We start from the raw sequence: 19,372 nt of genomic DNA, 5'->3' as shown, positions 1-19,372 counted from the left end.
CTCTTGAGATTCCTTAAGGGCAATCTCAGAGTAATCCTAAAGTTTTTCTCTTATTTGTGTACTGAGTCCTTCATACAATCTTGTGTGCTATGAAGACGACCATAAGTGTAAGACAGAATTAGTGGTTTACTTTATTTTTGAGAAAATAGTTAATTCAAAATTAAGCCATTAAAGAGCTTTTTGAACATCATTGATATAAAGCTTTCTTCCACAGAAGAGAAAGAATATGGATATAAGACCTTGCAGGGAGCTTTTATTGATCAATTAAATTAAAATGGACACAGTGAAGAACAAAACTACCAACAAAAACTATGAATAATCTCATTAATATTTCCTGGTAAAGTAGTCATATCTCTAATTACATTACTTTTTCTTGCACTGGTCTATATAAGTAGGATCATTAATATCATTTAAAACATCTGATAAGAGTTAACTTTTGAAATAAGATTTTTCTTCTTTCCTATGAAATAATGTATCTTTCAGACATTGAAGGATTATAAATTCTCAGATTTAGAAAATTGGAATGTAGTTGTTAATTTTGGTTCTGTGTCTCTGAGAAATGCATTCAGCAATCCACACAATATTCCTGCATTCTTGTTCCTTTAACTTTACATAGGCATAAAATACTCCAAAATGAAACTGGTTGTTGAATGCAAGCACATTCAGCTTTACCTGTGGAAAAGGTGAAACAAGTGTTATGATAAAATATTAAAGAAGGCAAATGTGATTTTTATATGTTAGCTTTTATGATCAAGATTTCTATGTAACTTTGCAGCCGACTATCTTTGGGAGTCTCTTGAATATAAATATAATTGAAATGTGATCTCTGGTTTAATTTCAATAATAGACTACAGCAACATTACAGGTAAGTAAAGGACAGTGGTGAAATTCCTTCTTCAGTAGACTATTCAAAAGAAATTTCATTAAGCAGTTTATATGAGATGACTTTTGGATAGGCTGTCAGGGTTGACAGCTCTATAACTAGTGTTCATAAGAATGTCCTGGGATTTATTTTATTTTAAAAGGTAAATCCCTCTATTATAATTCAACCAAATGTTGACAGCCATAGAAATACTTTATTCTTGAATACAAAGCTGAATGATGCAGTATAGTAGAATCAAAAGCCCATTCTTGTTTTAAATTTTATTCTGGGTGGATAACTTTCATTTTGATATTTTAAGGTTAGAAGCTCTTACCTCATGTTCAAAAAATGCATCTTCCAGTGTCTTTTCTCCAGTGCCACTCCCTACACCTTCAAACACAGCCTTGTATTCCTAAAAGCATAGACAACCACCCAATGAAAATAAGGTACTTTTGCATTCTGTGCAGCACAGGTACCTTGCATTACTTCATTAATTAATCTATGTTAAGTAATCTTTCTCTATAGAAGAACTTGTATAGATTACAGCTCTACATAAATCAAAAATTAAACGCATATAGTCAGCAAAAGAAAGAAAAATCACATTTGTTCTTGTATTTCTTACTGTCATTTCCTACAACTTTAAGTAATTTACTGAAGGCACTAAAAGAGACTTATTGTAGAATGACACATGACTTTTCCGTCCTTTGGACAGAGAGCACTGAACTTCTTGTACAAATAGTATCTATCAGAGCCAGAGCTGTAGATGTAGCCAAAACCCTGAACTCTGCTCTTCGCACGGCTGCTCTTTTTTTTTTTTCCAGTAGTCAGTTGGATTTGCTTTGTCTGTGTTAATATTATATCTAAATCCGTTAGTCTGTTATGTCATACTGGAATATTCTGCACATATATATTTGACTTTATTTCTTATATGTTACGTTTCTGTGTAATTTGCCTCTCCGTGTAATTATTTTGGTTTCCTATAAGGTACCAATGCGGTATAGGTCTAGTACAATGGTTCACAAATTCATCTAAATATCCCGCCATCACATGAATAGACTTGCTCTGTACCACATTGACGTGGTGACACATGCTTCTAACATTCTGTTTATGCACAGGAACAGATGTGCATCTCCAGCTTTGTTTCTTCTGTGGAAAAAGCAGTAGACAATACATCATTTTGTTTTGTGTACCTACTTAGAGGTAAATATTATAGGTAGTCAGAGTAGCATAGTTAATTCATAGAGCAAGTGTTGCATATTGGCTCCTATTTGTAATAACACTAGTTGCATCAGTATTAACAACTTCACCTACTTTGATTGAATCAGTGATTTAGAGAAAACTTTTCAGAAGGGTATTTTTATGGAGCATTAGCAATAGATCAGGTTTCCACTCATCTCTGACATGAATTGTTTGATCAGCTTATTTTAAAATGTCTTATGCTTTTGCTCAAAAATCGTAGAGGGAGCAGCTGTTAAGTGAAACTCACTTTGGGGAGGGTTAGTGAAGTAGGAAGAGTTTTGCTTACTGCAATGTGATTTGGTCTTGTTTAAACATCACTGTAAGAAGATCTTTGTACTGCAGTAAGGTAACGATATACCTTATGTCTTAATACCAAAGGCCTTTGATTCCATATACGTCTTTACGGGATCTTTTGTACCTTTGCTGATTTTTTTCTCTCTTAAAAATGCTTTTAACTTACGTGAATACTCTTTAAAATTTTGCTGACATCAAGAGGTATTAAGTATTGGTATTTTGGCTTTTTGTTTTAAGAAATTAGATTACATACTGCATAGTAATCTGCAACACACTTCACTTGCTCGTAGTCATCTGCATTGGCCAGCAGGTGTAAGCCTTCTGGATACAGTTTTCCACAAGTTGGATACAGCTTCTCTCGATCATCTTTACTCAGCTCAGTGCCAAATGAATTAATGGTGATGATAAAGGCACGTCTGTCTGCCTCAAACTTAATGGGCAAAACAAAGAAGAAAGAGGTGTTATTAGAGATCTCATTCTAAATTAAGGTGAGAGTGGATTTTTTTCAGTAAACTAAACTATGGAAACTTTAAAAAAAAAAGTGAACTTCAAGGCATTAGAAACATACCTTATTTTAAAAATTGTAAGCCCATATTTGCAAATACTTGTTAAATTTTAACTCAAAAAACAAACTGTGTTTTGCAAGCACAGCTTTTATTCTGTGATTTTTAAACTGAAAATATCATCTCTGCTACTTCCTCATTTCCCTGCTTAGTTGCACAGATGTTAACAACAAAAAAATCTCATTGCACACCCTTCTGAAATTACGAAATAATACTCTTACAAATAATAGAGGAAAGGAGCAAGAATCAATAGTACTGTTCTGGTGTAACTCAGAGTGCTGTTGAGGGTAAAAGGTTGAGTGGAAATTCTGAAAAAAAAAAAAAGAATTTCTGAATGCATATATTTAAAACTATAATTTAATAAGGTGGAGGGGGCTGTTTACTTACTATGTTGAAGTTTTTAAGTGTTTCATGTAACTGTTATTTTTTAACAAACAGAATCTAGGACTATATTTCTTCTGCCAGATTTAGATGCTTGTAGTATCTGTATTTTCCCTGCAGCAGTAAACTGAAAGTCATTCTAATGTCTACATCTCATGTTCTTTTGTACAAGGCAAAATTTCACTTGCCATTCTTCCAGTATGAATTGAAAATGTAATGGTAAATAAAAATAATCTTACTCAGTTCTTTCTGATTTAAATCTATTCTTCTGTCTTGAGATCTAAATGGGCTATAGTTTTATTTCTTTCATTTATTACTTACTTTCATCTTGTAAGAACAGCAGAACCTTTGCTAATTGCAGGGATTACACAGGAAAATCTTCCAAATGAAACATATATAGTATACACACATTTTAGGCATCTTGCAAAATTTCTTATGCTGTGAATTTTTGAACTGGTTTAAGCAGAAAGATATTCTCTTCTCTTGAATAATAAGACTGCAGTTGCAACACAGTTTTACAACTGTAGCAGATAAGCACATATTCACAGATCCTACTCCTGTGTACTGGAACACGCTGTCACAGGGATCCAGCTGCCCTCTGGCACTGACTTCAGAGTAAGGAAAATGAATAAACAATAGAGAAATAATGAGAAGAAAATAAGTGTGCTTGAAAAGATTTCTAGCTAATGAATAACAGGGCCAAATTTCACTTGCCTTATTAATATAAACAGGCATATCAATGCTAGCGAAACTGTTTTGGAAAGACAAATGCTTTGTGTTTTTAACTTGTTAAAGCCATGTAGAATCTAGTTGTTAGATCTGTAATATTTTATTGGGAAAAAAGCATGCTCAGATGCAATTGCAGCTAATAGTAGCAGCTTTGGGGCCTAATTCTGTGGCTCTCAGTTTGAGAAAATTTGCAGGATTGATCCCATCCATACCGACCCCTCGGTTCATCAAATTATTGGCACATGAGGTTCTCCACGGTGAGTAAGATCATGAGGCAGTTATTTGGTGACTTGATTGCTGCAGGCAGAGGTGAGGTCACAGGATGACCATTTCCTAAGTGCTTTAGTTTCTATATGGGAAGCTGAAGTAGCATTTCTGCTACTTGTGAATTAGTATGGGGCCCTAATAACAGACATAGCAGTAGCTGCAGTGCAGTACTGCAGTTTCTTGCCAGGGTTAAGCATGCAACGTTTGTTGTCCATGGTGAAAGAGAGATCATCAGCACTTTTAATGTGAAAGGCGGCCCCACATTGGTGGTCAAGGAGTTGAGGAGGTAAATATCTCAGCCTCATTCAGATAGAGCCAGGTTGGTAGTCTTACATATAAGATTACAGAACAAATAGCAAGTATTCTTTTGAGTAATTAAACTTTGGCTTTTTGTGAATTCGACCATTAACAATCTACTCTATGTGTCTTCAGATTATTATTAAAATGTTGTAGAAAAGAAAATCTTCTACAGAAAAGTTTATCCTCCTAGCTGATTGACATTAGATAGGGATTTTAAAGAAGCTTATCACAGACCAAACTGTTACAACTGGTATAAAGAGAGTTTTACAACATGCTTAGACTAAGGTTGATAAGTAATCTGCTCTCAGCATGTATTTCTAGCTAAAAAGGAACTTTCTGAAAAATCTGAATCATCTGTGGAAAATGTCTTTACCTCTGCCAGCCAATCTCTTTATTTTTATTTTTCAGAAAGGAATAGTCAAAATACTTAATTTCTGGTCAATTTAACTTGATTAAGAATATTTTCTTTAGAATATAAACTGAAACATTATGACCTAGTTAAACAAAATGAAATTGCATTCCCTTTTAGGACATTGTTTCCTAAGATGTAATTTAGGTTCTTTCTTCCTTCAGGGGTGAGCTCTCAGGGTTATTGTCTCTCTCCTATAATGCAAACTTTTAGTGTGATGTCATTAGAGCTCAGTGAATTTTGTTCAGCCAGTTTCCAGGGTGTAAGCTTTGCCTATCCAGGAAAAAAAAAAAATCTTGGAAGCAAATGGGTGATCTGGCTCTCAAGCTCTGAAAAAAAATGTGATAAACCATGTGAAAAAAAATGGATCTGAATGCTGAGAACTCAATTTTAGAAATTTCTACATCTTTTATTACAGTAACAGATACAAAAATGTCATTCATTATGCTGCAGGTAAGCTTTGGGGAGGAGTACATTAGGAATTTTGTATGTCATAGAAAAATTAAATATTAAACTTTCCTGAGTTGAGCCAAAAATAAAATATGTAATGTTGGAATTTCTGTATTACACTAGTTCCAAGGATCACTCAATTCTAACTTCAATCATTAATTTTAATAGGAGAGTAAACAAACATAACAGTGCCTTAATTAGTAAATATACAGTAATGGCAGACCTTAGCTATCTGAAATTTAATTTTGAGATAGGAAGTGTAAGAATAATCCACTTTTTTAGTTTTTCTACACAATACAGAAAAATGTTAAGAGGCAACAGGTTGAGATTGGTTCTTGAGATTAGTGAACCATTTACTCAGTCTTTGTTGTAGAAAAATACTAACTGAAGCTAACTCCACCTGGGTAATGGACTAGCTGCTTCTCTAGTCAAGAGGTAAAAGCCATCCAAGAATAAAGGCTTCATTACATCTTAGAAAAACAGCTGTTATTCAGATGAGAAGCAAACATTTGACAAATAGCTTTGTAAATGAAGAAAGAATGAACAGGAAGAACAAAGTAACCTAATTATGAAAACATTGTGGCATACTTACATGTACGAAGACTGGATTTTTCTTACCTCAAGAATAGGTCTCATGATTTCTGCTGTTGTACCACCTTGTTTTTCGCAAAACTTATAAAATGCCTCAAGATAAGACTACATGAAAGAAGAAAAGAAATATTTTAAATGCTACTTAAGACCTGAACCAGCATAGCACAGTCATGAACCTAATTTTTAAATACTTTCATTAACTTTGATAATTCTACCTATGAATTTAAATTCAAGCATGTGCTTAATTACTTTGGTGGCTTTAAAGTCGAAATATTAAAATGCAAATGTCTTGTCATTACAATATGGGTTCAAATGTTTTTTAACAGTTGTTATAGGACAAATACTATGTTTTCTTTGCTCTCTAAAGAAGGAACTTCTTGAGCTCTGTTGAGCTTCCACTGCATAATAAGCAGATGGCTGAAGGAAACTCTGTATTTATAGTGTGGAGGAGGGGATTTGGGAATATGCCATGGCTGTTGGGCCAGCACTATGAGGATACACAAATTAATCCCTACTGCTCTACCCTGAACCCTGGATTAGAACAGAACAACAAAGCTTCTGTAATACTGGTCTGCAGAGCTCTCTGGTCTATTAAGGTTTCTGGCCTTCACACACGTTTCAAAATACCTGTGCAGGAAGGGCCCTAAATATCTCAGAGATGCTGTTCCCCCTGCCTCTCCATCCTTCAAAATACTGTCTTAGAGAACATTTATGTTATCGAAATGCATTTGCTGTGACTTCCCACAATCTTGTTAAAAGAAGCTGTGACTAACTATGCAATTAAGTGAATTTTAAGTACAGACACCTCAAGGGGAATCTGCTGCATGGGATTATGCGTTAGATTCTGTATGGCATTATCTGATAGTAGAGCTGAAACATAATTGATCACATTGACAACTGAAGCAGAGGAAAAAGGATATATTAATAATTTAGATGTGTTTGCAGAATGATCCCCTGATACAAGAGTGAGAAGAAAAAAAACAAAAAAAAATGTATTTTGTAAGTGTAAATGTATAATTATCCACACAGGATGTAAGAATCAAATGCATATATTATCAAATGGAAAAAGAGTGTCTAGTTTAGTAGTAATGTGAAAAAATTAAAATACTTGGGTGTAACTGACATTTTGAATGAGAGGAAGTAGCAGAATACTTAAGTCAAATATTGCCTTGGGAATTTATAAATATCATTTGTAAGACAAACAGAAGAATTTTTTTTCTTTCCCCCTAGTGCAATCAGATCACTGTAAGAATACTTCCTGCAGTCTGGGGCATCCACTGTGAAAGAAAGATAACAAAGAATTTGGAGAGAATTTGCCAAGAGGAACCATTAACAGAATGAAATATGTATAGCTTTTAAAGAGACCATCCTAAGAGTATTGACCTGTGCACTAATATTTGTAAAGTACTTTGAAAATGCAAGGCATTTTGTGTTAGATGCACATCCTTACAGCAGTGTGTTGTAGCAATGCTAAAGATAATTTTAAAAGAAAATTATACAAAACTCCTAAGTAAAAAAAAAATGTTAGCTAGACTCAAAACAATTAGACCTTTTCAAATCACATCTACCTTTAATAAAGAAAAATAAATGTTAGCCAAACGCCTGTCTAGGCTCACTTAGGAGCTAACGGTTCTGTGGCATTTGGTGGATAACTGAGTTATTCATAAACAAATGGATCTGCATATTAGCCTGACATCTAAAACATTTTCATTAATGTGACATTAAATTAGAATTTGGATCCAGACCTAAAATTTGAAAACTCTCCAAACAGTGGAGTAGAAATGAAAGGAGCTGGATTTGATTCCTGGACTTGTCATCAACCAGGTGACCTCAGGCAGCTTGCTTTCTCACCATGCTTCTATTTCCCTATCCATAAAACAGGGTTAATGATACTGACCTCCTTCTCTGTGACATTTTGAAAAACCCCAAGCATTATCATTAGGTTGCAAGAACTTGCCTTGTACAGTTTGTTGCGCATTATTTCAATGTTCATTTCATCCAGGTCATTTTCAGACAAGCAGTCTTGAAAGAAAGCAGCTGAAAGCAGAGTTTATTTATTATATTGTAGTATAAATCTACATACTGGTAATATACATCTCTATTGCAATTCACCAAGGCAAGGATCTGAGGTTTCTGTTGTACAAGAAAGAGTGATATAACAGAGAGGAAGAGAAATCCTCTTGATTTTCCCCTTATCCTCCTACTCCCTCCTTGTTAATGAGAATCTGCTGTGAGGGGAATCAATCAGTGCCACAGCCAGAGTCCACGTCTCTGGAGAGTCAGATGGGAAATGCTAATAAAAGCCCTAATCTTCTCTGAAGTATATGGTTTGGGCATTAGGGAGATTTTCTAGTGAGGAACATGAAAGATAATTTTTGTCTTAAATCATGCAGGTATTCCACAATTGTTAAGGAGAATCCTCTTTCCTATTTTCCCTCTTCTTCTTTGCGTGTGTTTGTAGAGGGCAAAGGGCAACAGGTTGCAGCTGGTAAGAGGGACAAGCTTTGACCTTGACCATCTAGCTTCCAGGTCCTCTGCAGAACTGGCTAAACAGCAGGCTTTCGAACAGAGAGGCAGAGGATGAAGCTCATTTAGAAAAAAAAATTCCACAAATTTACTACCGGCTGTGTAAATAAAAAAATATTATTTTACGTGTTTTAAAACTAGTTTTCTGCTCATATTTGGTCTTCTAATAGATTCAGCGAGCAACAGGTGGCAGCTGACTGTGGACAAACCCCTGCCCTCGCAGGGCAGCTGCAGAGGGGAGCCCGGGGCTGCCCCGTGCCAGACGCAGCGCATTCCATCCGGCTCTGACAGGCCCACCACAGGGCACAGCTGAGCCCCTCAGCCAAGCTACTGGTGCCACTGGGAAAATGTGTTTAAGAAAGGGCAAAAGCCACAGGGTGTAGAGAGGAGGAGGGAAAAAAATGTTGAGAAACACCAGGGTCCGAGAAGGAGGAGGAGTCACTCCATGGCGTTGGAGCAGGTATTCCCTGCTGCCTGTGGAGGACCTGCGCTGGAGCGGACGCTCCTGACAGGAACCACAGCCCTTGGGGAGCCCATGCCAGAGCAGAGGATGAGTGTGAGAAGGAAGGAGCGGCAGAGAGAAATCGCCGTGTCCTGACTGTAAGCTCCTGCCATTCCTTGTGCCGCTCATTGCCTCTCCAAAGGAAATGAGCATAACCTGCAGTGATAACAGGGAGGCAAAGGAGAGAAGCCTGAAGCAAAGGAGTGGGAAAGGAGGAGGACAGGTGTTTTCCCTAAGCGTGTAAATGTTTGTTTCTTTCCGTTTGTTTGTTTGTTTCCTAATGCCTGAATCTATAGTTTAATATATTAGTATCAATCCATAATAAATCAAGTTAATTTTCCCCAAGTTGAATCTGTTTGCCTGCAACAGTACTTGGTAGGTGATCTCAACCCACAAACTCCTTTCCATGCCCACACTCCATTTTTTCCCCTCATTGTGCTGGGGGCAGAGGTTGAACGAGTGGCTGAGTGGTAGTTTGTCTTCTGTCTGGGTTCAACCCACCACACGTTCTTGAGAAGCTGAACCAAAATCCACTCACAGTGATCAAGATGAGGGCACACAGTGGTTTCATACATGTTCAAATCTATCCAGTTCCATCATATTCTCAGTATCCTTCCCAGCAGTGCCCCACAGCTGGTTAGCTTTTTGTTTGTTCCTGTTGGCTGCTGCAGCACATTGAGCAGAGTTTCATCCCAATTTCGGAATGTGACATTCCCAAGCCTCGCTCTGTTTTGCTTTCAGATCTAGTTCTTTAAAATAGGGTTTTTCTCTGCTTTTGAATCATGCCCAAATCCCGAGAGGGAATCTGGATTCTACCACAACATCTAATATTTATTATTAACTGTCTGCTTCTTGATCCTTAGTGAGGGATAGGCAAGATTTCATCTTACATTTTTTAATTATAGATGCAGGTGTTGAAATAAAAATCTAAATGTTCTAAATCAGTGGCTACTTTGGGTATAAAAGATATCCATTACACTTCTTGAGTAGCATGTTTTCTTTTTGTCTGCTACCCAAGGTTGACATAGAAGCTGTTAATAAATGTTACTTGAAAATGTCCTGGACATCACTTCAGAAGTGCTTGATCCACACTTCATGTTTTGTGTTACCAAAACACAGCATATCCAGTGAAAAACATGCCACTCTATCTGAGATATTCTTAGGAATATAGAGTGAGTATTTTCAAGAAGCAAATAAGAAATAATTTAGTGTTCTTACCTAATGGTGTGTCAACCAAAATTGCATTGAACAGCTCAGTGGGGTTTGAGGCAATGCTGACTGCTTCCATTTGCTCAAAACTCCCCAGTGGATGGCACTTGGGAACAAGTTCAGCAATGGGCCGCTGATGTAATGTACCAGTTATTAAAAGAATTACGTTGTCAATCATGTAGCTGTATCTGTATTAGAAAGAAAATGTAAAAGAAATTAACCTTATCTTTATAATGAATTTTCCTTTGAAAAAATGCAAAACCAAGATTTTTGAAAATTAGTAATAATACTAAAGTCAGAAATTACTACAGTATTTGTAGGTTTGTTCATTCACTCTGTATCAATGTGTCATTTATCAAAAACAAGCATAAGTTTTTAAATAGCAAGTAGGTAACATACAGTATTGATTTTAAATACATGACAGTTTCAGAAAGAGACACTTTTAAAGAAGGGGAAACTGAAACATGAATATAATAAACATAACAGCTGTGAAATGTAGATTCACTGTAACAGGTGACAATGAGTGGTATCAAGGTATCACCTGAGCTAGCAGCTTCTCTAGTTTGGGATTTTGTTATTTCATATAGATCATATGGACAGAGAAGTGGGTGGGATCTCGGAACTAAAATTGCAGAGTTCATTGGTCAGATGAACCAATCTTAAGGCTTTCTTCTCACTCAGCTTTAAACGTCCTCCCGTGAGGAAACTAAGACCAGGTTCTCACAGATTTCTTCTTTATTGATAAAAGTTTTGTCAGTGACCTGGAAATGTGAAAGCTATTCCCTTACAATGCTTATAACAAGGATTCCAGTCTTCGGCTTGCACTATTGTTTCAGAACACAGTTGGAGACATATAGGGATTAATATGATCTCACACCAAATCTGGGAGGGGGGGTCAGAGACCTGATGAAATGTTGTTCAATGATTTAATAATTATGGTAAGTATCTTAAGCTAGTGTCTCCATTATTAAAAAAAAAAACAACAGTGCGCGGAGATTGTGCATACACATGTACACAGGAATGTCAATCAGTGTGAGAAAAGAGCTGCAATAATTTTCATATTTTCTCTTTTATTTCTCTGAAGCAAAATGTAAACATTGTATGCCTCAGGCCACAGCTGTCCTAGGGCAGCCTTTGAGATCCTGTTGACATATTCACCTAAAACTGGTCAACTACACTTGACCCTCCCCCCCAAAAAAAAGAATACTGATACTTTACTTTGCTGTTATGAAAAAATACTCCTTAAAAGTAAGCTGACCAGTCTACTGTTCTTGTTACAATATATTAAAAAGATAAGATCAAGGGGAGTAAACAGGTAAAATATCCTGCTGACATTTCACTAATCCATGTTGTTATACTGTTATAAAACACGTCCTTGTTCTTAATGTTAAGCCTTTCATTGACAAATTTCATCTGTTTATAACTATTGAGATCAGACCTTTCTCTTCATCTGGCTTCAAAGAGCACTTAGAATCGTCAAATCATAGAACTGTTTAGGTTGGAAGAGACCTTTAAGATTGAGTCCAATTGTTAACCTAACACTGCCTAGTCCACCTCTAAACCACGTTCCTAAGCACCACACCTACACATCTTTTAAATACCTCCAGGGATGGTGACTTGTATTTTTTAAATAAGCTACTTGAAACTAAGTATCTTGCTATACACAACATAAAGTTTTTCTGGTTTTAATGTTCAAGTTGTATAAAACATATGACAGGTGTATGATGTGTTGCCTTTCCACTTTTAAAAAAATCTAGAACTTGCCACATGCCTGTACGCAATGAAATTGCTAATCTTGCATGAGTCAACCCCATAAACTTCAGTTTTACAAGTTCTCTGACGTAAATGATGTTCAAAAATTAAAACCATTTTTCTCAATCTCTACAACTCCTCCTTCCACTGTGTCCTTTAAAATGTGCTTATGTCCTTTAAAATAAGTGGTTGCAAAGACAACAGCTCTTCATATATACATTTTCAGAACCTACATTTGCAAATCAAGTATGCAAACTTTGCAGTATAAAAATAATTTTGGTATTTTTGAAATTTCATAGAAATTCAAGTACAATGCATTTACACTGTTATAACTTGTTGCTGTGCTTTTACTTTGAGTCTATGTGGTAAGCTATGTGGTAACATTACTTACGTAATAAAATTCAGAAAAGTGGCAAGTGGTTCAAAAGCATGGTTTCTGAAGTAATGAAATTCCGTGAGTAGCTTTGCTTTCAGTTTATCATCGATAGTAGAAATAGTGAGAGGGCCGGTTTCGTTAGCCAAGAAGTTGCCATAGTCTGTAGTCTGTAGATGTAACTTCAGATCTGAAATTAGATTGGAGGAAGATCATGAGAATAAACTATCATTATATTGTCTACAAACTAAATCAAAAAACTTTTAAAACGTTCATTTCTAATATTACATTTTCATGTTAAGTGTCTGATCATACTCTATGGAAAAGGTTTTGCCACAGAATTAACATAGAGTAAATGCATAATTACTGCAGATTTGTACTGCCTGCTACCAGTAAGACTTACTGAACGGCACAGGAAAGCACAAATAATTTACACCTTTGTCAGGAGTTTCACTGCCAACTTTCGTTTCCAGCCACACCATACACAGTGTTAAATACAGCAGTCCTGAGCCTCCTCCCAACCAAGTTTGCTCAATGTTTTGATTTCTTGGATTTGTTCAGGGCACCACTCTTGCACCATTATAATACATTAGTTTTTTTGTCTCCTGCATTCCTATGAACTGCTATGTATCAATAGGAATCATCCTTTAACTTTGTTAAGACCTTAATCTTCATATGAAACATTTAAATCTCTGGTAAGACTATAATCTTATGTTATCAGATTGCCTCAAGAAGAAGGAGAACACATCTTGCCTGGCTCAGATTCTGGGCTCCAAATGGCTTCTGCAGTGGAGCACTTGAAAGCGCGCAGTTACGTTCTCTTAGCATTTCTGGTTGGCTTTGCCTGATTTATGGTTGCTATTACCAGATCCTAAGAAGCTATTCCAGAAGCTTGGGTTATCATGACATATTCTGAGATCACAACCCTGATAACTGAGGAAAATGTGTTGATTAGACAACGAAGTTGAAAGAAGCTTTTGTAATATGAAAGAATTCATTTGACAGGTTTCCTCTGCTAGCCATTTTCCACGAGGCATAAGTAAGAATTTGATTCAGTTCTTAGTGTTCAAAGTGGTTTAACATTTCCTTTTAGAAAAGCCATATTGCATAATTATGTTCAAGTACTGTAAATTACAGATTGGGATAATGTTGTATGGTTTGGGCATTCATAATGATTAGATTTCCAGATAAAATATGAAGTGATATTTAAAGAAAAGGACAGCAATACTCCCACTGTCTGAAAAAAAAGGTGTACCTATAAGGGAAGTTAATATGCAATTAGCAAGGTGTGCATTTATCAGTATAGTAGCTGCTCTTTCCTAATTCCCCACATCTATACTTTCTTAGCATGCCACAAGATTGCCTACACTGAGACTTAAAGTACTAGTACGTTGCAAATTCAAACTCCTACATCTAGCGTTCTAGCTTACTGAGATAGATAACCCTCAGAATTTTCTATGCAGTTTAGCTGCCACTTGAGCTCATTTTAGCAATTCCATCAACAGACTCTTGGATAGGACAGCCTTACTAGAGCTAGCTCTCTGGAACTGTTATCATTTCTCTAGATCTTCCTCCAATAGACTGAACTTATGACAGCAGTGTAAACTAATTGCTTCTTAAAATTCTATAGGTTGTCACAAAACTGTTGAAAAAAGAAGGCAGAGGTAATTGGTCTTTCAATGGTCAGAGACAGATACTAGGAAATAGTCACAGTTTCAGTGCAGGCTTCCATGTGGGAATAAGAGAATCCAAGTATGAAAAAAGGAAACCGCTTAATCCAAGAGAGAGAGAAATGTAAAGAAGATTAAGAGATAATTAAAAATGCTGAATTATGCCCAGAAATGAGTCTAAATATGTAAGACCAACTTTTAGAAAAATCACTAATATTTTCCTATCACAACTACATTTCCTGTGAAAACTGATTTTTGCTTTCTCTTTTTATTTCAAAGAAGGTAAAAATACTTGGCATATGGTGGGATTAGATAATACTACCTCACTACATGCAGAGAGCTGAATCAATTTTTTCTGCTTTCCTCAATTCCTTTTTAGATGAACCGTTGATATTTACCTGGAGTCATACCCTGTCAATGCATTCTGAACACGGTGGTTTTCAGAGGTTTAGTACCTAAAGCAGACTGCAAAACCCAAATATCAGCCCAAGTATTGACTGTTCTGAAGTGTGTTTAACATCATCGTGAGATGAACAGAAACCAAACCCAGCTGGTTGAGAGTAGTTTGACAAGACTGTATTACCTTCCTCAGTTCTTTTGTTGAATGAGTGGCTTCAAAATCTCTATTCTAATGAAAGGCACAAAAGATACTAGCTACAACACACTAAATAGCCCCACCTGGCTCTCAAAAGCTATGGAGGAAATACTGTGCCCAGGAGTATTGGATTTATGACCCTGTCACTTCCACAGCCTGCTTTAGAGAAATATTTCTTCTAAACCATTTAATAAATGCCAGCATGCATACTGTATGTTAGAAAGAATATTCAACCCTAGCTTGTGGCCTTGGCGAAAACAATTGAGAAAATAGTCACGCTCAAGCTCCGATACCATGTAATATCAATCAGGAATGTCACAATCAGAGTTCACACTACGGCAGGGTTCAGTGCAGCTCTGAGGTTGCTCTGCTAGTCTTAAATGATATTATCTTGGCCGTTGGCATAAATAAGACCTGGAGACTAGCACAGTCAGACACTTGTACTAGTAATGTGACCTGATGACCAGGCAGGAGTAGATGGCTGAGCACTACAGGGGCTTCAGACATTCCTGTTCATCAAAACTTTTTAGTGAAGGTCGCTGCTCCTTTTCTCAGGAGCTCTTGGAAACCTACAGAAGAACCTGGGCTTTTCAGCATGTCTACAAGATCCCTAGGAAAGAAAATTCCTGTATTTCAGCTATCAGTGTTATTGCCATCCATCTGCACTGTGTAATTCCTCATACAATTATATGTAGGAAAATCATATGTAGGAAATGTACGACTTTAAATAATGTGATTTTAAATCACGCGATTTTAGATCACATGAGTTTACTCGTGATTGAACAGCAACCAAAACCACTTAACAGTATGTCTAAAGGGAATTAATGCACAGAGGGAGTCTGGTTTAAGATGAATGCAGTTAAGACAGGAACGATGCTGATCAGGAAGAAGGAGTACTGCGAGAAGTTGAACAAAGCGTTAACCTGATCTCCTGGTATCAAGCACGTGGAGTCTTGTCTGAATCCTCATTTTGATAGCCAGCTACCCCCAGTTTTCAGTTGCACTGTAATTTCAGCTGCCGAGTGCTGGCGTGTCCTGGCTCTGACAAGTTAAGTGAACGTATTTCAGTGAAGTTAGTGAAAGCATAGCTGGGCTGCTTGTCCTTCTGGGACCTAGTCCCCCTTCTAGAGACCAGTAGTCTTTCCACCACACATTGAAGCATGGAAAGAAGAAAGCACTGGATTTAACCCTCCCCCATATTCTACTTCAAAGACTGTCATCAGAGTTCCTCTGAGGCTCCCATTACCCTGAAACAGATGATGATGTAGGGCCAAACTAGTAGCATGCCATGTGGCAGAGGTTTCAGCCAGTGTTGTTACCCACAAGACAGCTCTATGGAAATTATAATAATTCAAACAAGCCCAAAAGGATGTCTAAGTTAAGCTGAAGGCCTCTTCTCCTCTCTGTGTGGCCCTGAATTGAGAGGACAAGGTGGTATCATATGTCAATTAGCATCCTCCTTTTTTTCTTTTCCTCTCACTGCTATACTTACTCTGTGATTATCAAGGAGGTGTAGAGCACTAACCTACAGTTTTTCTTGTGGTTCTTCTGTACTGAAATTATGGTTTGCCCTCTAGAGATATCAAAACCACTTTGAAATTAAAAGATCTTCTTGATTCTATTTATGGGTTACTTGGGGTTGGTTCGATTTTTTTTCTGCTTGTTTGTTTTAGCATATTTATAATATTTTTAACTTAGGCTGGTTTTTGTGGTGTGGTGCTATGCCACAGAGTGCAGAATGGTGTAAATTTATTATCTTTCAATGTGAAGACTTGAACTGAAGGCACTATTGGACAAGCACAATAGCACTACAGTACAAATCCGCAGGCTGGATCTTTTAATTGGAAACAAAATACAATGTATGCATAAAGCTTCATTTTTTACTTTAGAGGTAAGAGTCTAGTTTTGGTGCACTATACGCTTGTGGTGCAAGTTTAATATTACAGCATCCTATATGTGCAGAGGGGTAAGTGTGTTTAGCCTCTGGTACAAATCCAATACTTCTCATATTTTCGTTATAAATAGTACATTTGATAGGTAACTGGTGAGAATCTGTTAGCTGTCTAAAAGATGTAGAAAATGTTACAATGTAGAAAGATGTAGCTGAATGGAGAAAAAAGACGTGATAGTGGGTAGTAGAGATGTGCTTGTAGGTGGGTTGATGAAGGCTGCTGCTTCTGTTGCTGTAATAATTTGCATTCTAAAATTGAATGAATATTAGAAAGAAGAAAATTCAAAAATAAAAAGGTCCTTGTTCTTTCTACTGTAAATCCTACTTAGAAAATTATTTTATTGCTCTATTTTGATCTGCCCATGTATTGCATGTTCTTAATAATATTGAAAGTTTATGTATCTTAGAAATGTTTGAAAATTACTTCCTGGCTGTAAATAACTTTATTGTAGTGTGACTTAAACTTTAAATAGTTTTTCTTAACTGTTCTTAACTTAATATGGCAAGTACTCCTCTGAGAAGGATGAGGGAAATCCTTTTTTCTTGCATGTTTTAAAAAATATTTAAACCTGTATGTTTTCATCTTATTCAGAAGTAATCAAGATTTTATGGGGGAATATTCTTCATGAAGCCTTTGATGACATCATTTATTCAGCTCCTCTGCAGAGAGAAGTGGAGTAAGAGCAAGGTTTAATAATTCCATCGTTTTGTCTTTCGTGTCTTTTATAGATGCTTGAACTTCTATTAGCTTTTTCTGAAGTCTATAACTTCATGGAGCAGGACTTTTTGACTTAATTAAATACAGTATCAAGAGTGTCTGTACAGACTTTTAATTTGTATAAATCACAAGTACTGGTACAAATAGGCAACAGAAACTGTTGATTTTGTCCTGCTGACATAAGGAATAGATTTCAATTCTCAGAGTAGGTGGATATATGTGTTCTGTGTCTAAACTGTCGTTTGAAATGGAGAGCTGATACAACTCTCCAGCTTATCAGCTGAAGTAGGTACATGCACTTGGTCAGTTGAGTAGTCTCTAGATCCCATTGACTGTACTGACAATCTCTTCTTTAACTGAGAGGAACTTTATCCTGCTGACAGGTAAATACCTGCATGTATCTATTTAAATGTAGTTGGTTTAATCTGCCAGATGAATGGCAAGCAGTCTTCCCAGACTTATGTTGTTACTATATTAATAGCTTAGGCAGCCTCAAAACTCTGTTATATATGGGAATCATCAGGTTCTGCATTTCTCACTTCCCCAAATTCATTACTGCATACACAAAGCAACCAATGCTTAAAACAGAATGAGCTTATTATTTCTCCTTGTTCCTTTTTCAAATTAATCTAATATACTGCATATTACAGAAATTTCAGTGTGCAACCGTAGCTTTTATTTTGGAGTCGGGGAAAAAAACTTTATGTTCCTTTAGAAAGGTGATAAGGTGATTTTTTTTCTATTGCATTTTTTCCTGCCAAGTTTCTAGAGGTATGTCATATGATTCTTGTACGAGTCTGTCTTCATCAGGCTGTGACCAGTCTTGGCCACAGAAAGCTGTTTTGGAAACTAGCGTGTGTTCTTTTTATTACTGTGGCAAAGTCACCTTGAAAAAAAGCACTTTTTTTTTTCTTTAAAGCTTGAGAATAGTTCAGTTTTATCTTTGTGAAGTCTAGTTTTCTCTTCCTGGTAAGTAAAACATCCCCCACTGCCCTAAAACTCACGAAGTAATAAAGTACTTTATAGAGAAACTCAGAGCCAAATGGTAAGCTTTTAATAAGATTTTGGGAACTATTTTATCCAGCTCAAATGATATGAAACTTCTATACTTGAACAGTTCTACAGTGTGGTTAAAATCTGTTAGAAGGTTACCAGTCTCCATAGGAACTCTATGGATGAGATTTCCAAACGTTATCAGTAAAGTAGAAAAATCCCATCATCTGGATTGCTTTGCAAATCACAGTCTGTACAATCCTAGTGTAATTCTTATGGAAAGCTATTAACTTAAATATGAAAACAGTTCTTCAAAGGATATCAATGTTATATCTGGTTTCTAAGCTAAGCTCTCAATACTTCAGTATTTTACCTTAGCTTCTTCAAAGATCTAAGCACTAGTATTTCTTCCTAAATAAAATAAACCAGCAGACTTACCTTCTAGTGTCTCGCACTGTGCTAAATTGACGTAGTCTGCACTTGTCAAGATCCCGGCTTTGAACCCTCGGACCAGACCCTCCAAGTAGCCATGGTCCACGTTGAAGTAAAACTCTGAGTACCCTGGCATGGAGAAAAGGAGAGTTAATCTGCTGAATACCTGATGGTACTGAATATCTGCCACCAACTGTTTTCCTCCTCTTTGGAAGCAGTGACAAACAGTCACTGATTTCCTGCCAGCCTATGATTGTGTTTTACCAACTGGTTTCTTCCTGTTTCTTGCTCCTAGCATAGTTCCAGTATAGCTGATACTTACACAACAGCCAGCTAGCAAATCCAACTCCCTCCTGTCAGAGCCGGAAAATGAACCTATTATTGTTGAAAGAGAAGCCAAAAAGGAAGTATAAGACTTAACCATTGCTCACAAGAATGCTCTATACTAATTGGAGAATGAGACAGCATATTACAAAGCCTGAGAGCATTTTTGCATTTCTTGAATGTATTATCACAGAATCACAGAATCACAGAATGTTAGGGATTGGAAGGGACCTCAAAAGATC

At 36.5% G+C, this 19,372-nt stretch overlaps 1 protein-coding gene across 1 annotated transcript; it reads right to left on the bottom strand.

Moving 5' to 3' along the window:
- Positions 1–510: 510 nt before the first annotated feature.
- On the bottom strand, positions 511–18,942 carry ATP6V0D2 (ATPase H+ transporting V0 subunit d2). Its single transcript, XM_009984387.2, has 8 exons — positions 18,813–18,942; positions 12,466–12,637; positions 10,332–10,510; positions 8,043–8,122; positions 6,113–6,190; positions 2,649–2,825; positions 1,197–1,274; positions 511–672 (listed from the first exon to the last, which is right to left on the bottom strand). Exons 1-8 carry the CDS (start codon positions 18,940–18,942, stop codon positions 511–513), a joined length of 1,056 nt encoding a protein of 351 aa, XP_009982689.1.
- Positions 18,943–19,372: the final 430 nt, after the last annotated feature.

Source organism: Tauraco erythrolophus, chromosome 3 (assembly GCF_009769465.1).
Source record: "Tauraco erythrolophus isolate bTauEry1 chromosome 3, bTauEry1.pri, whole genome shotgun sequence".
Taxonomy (NCBI): Eukaryota; Metazoa; Chordata; class Aves; order Musophagiformes; family Musophagidae; genus Tauraco; species Tauraco erythrolophus.
This window is presented reverse-complemented; position numbering and strand designations above follow the sequence as displayed.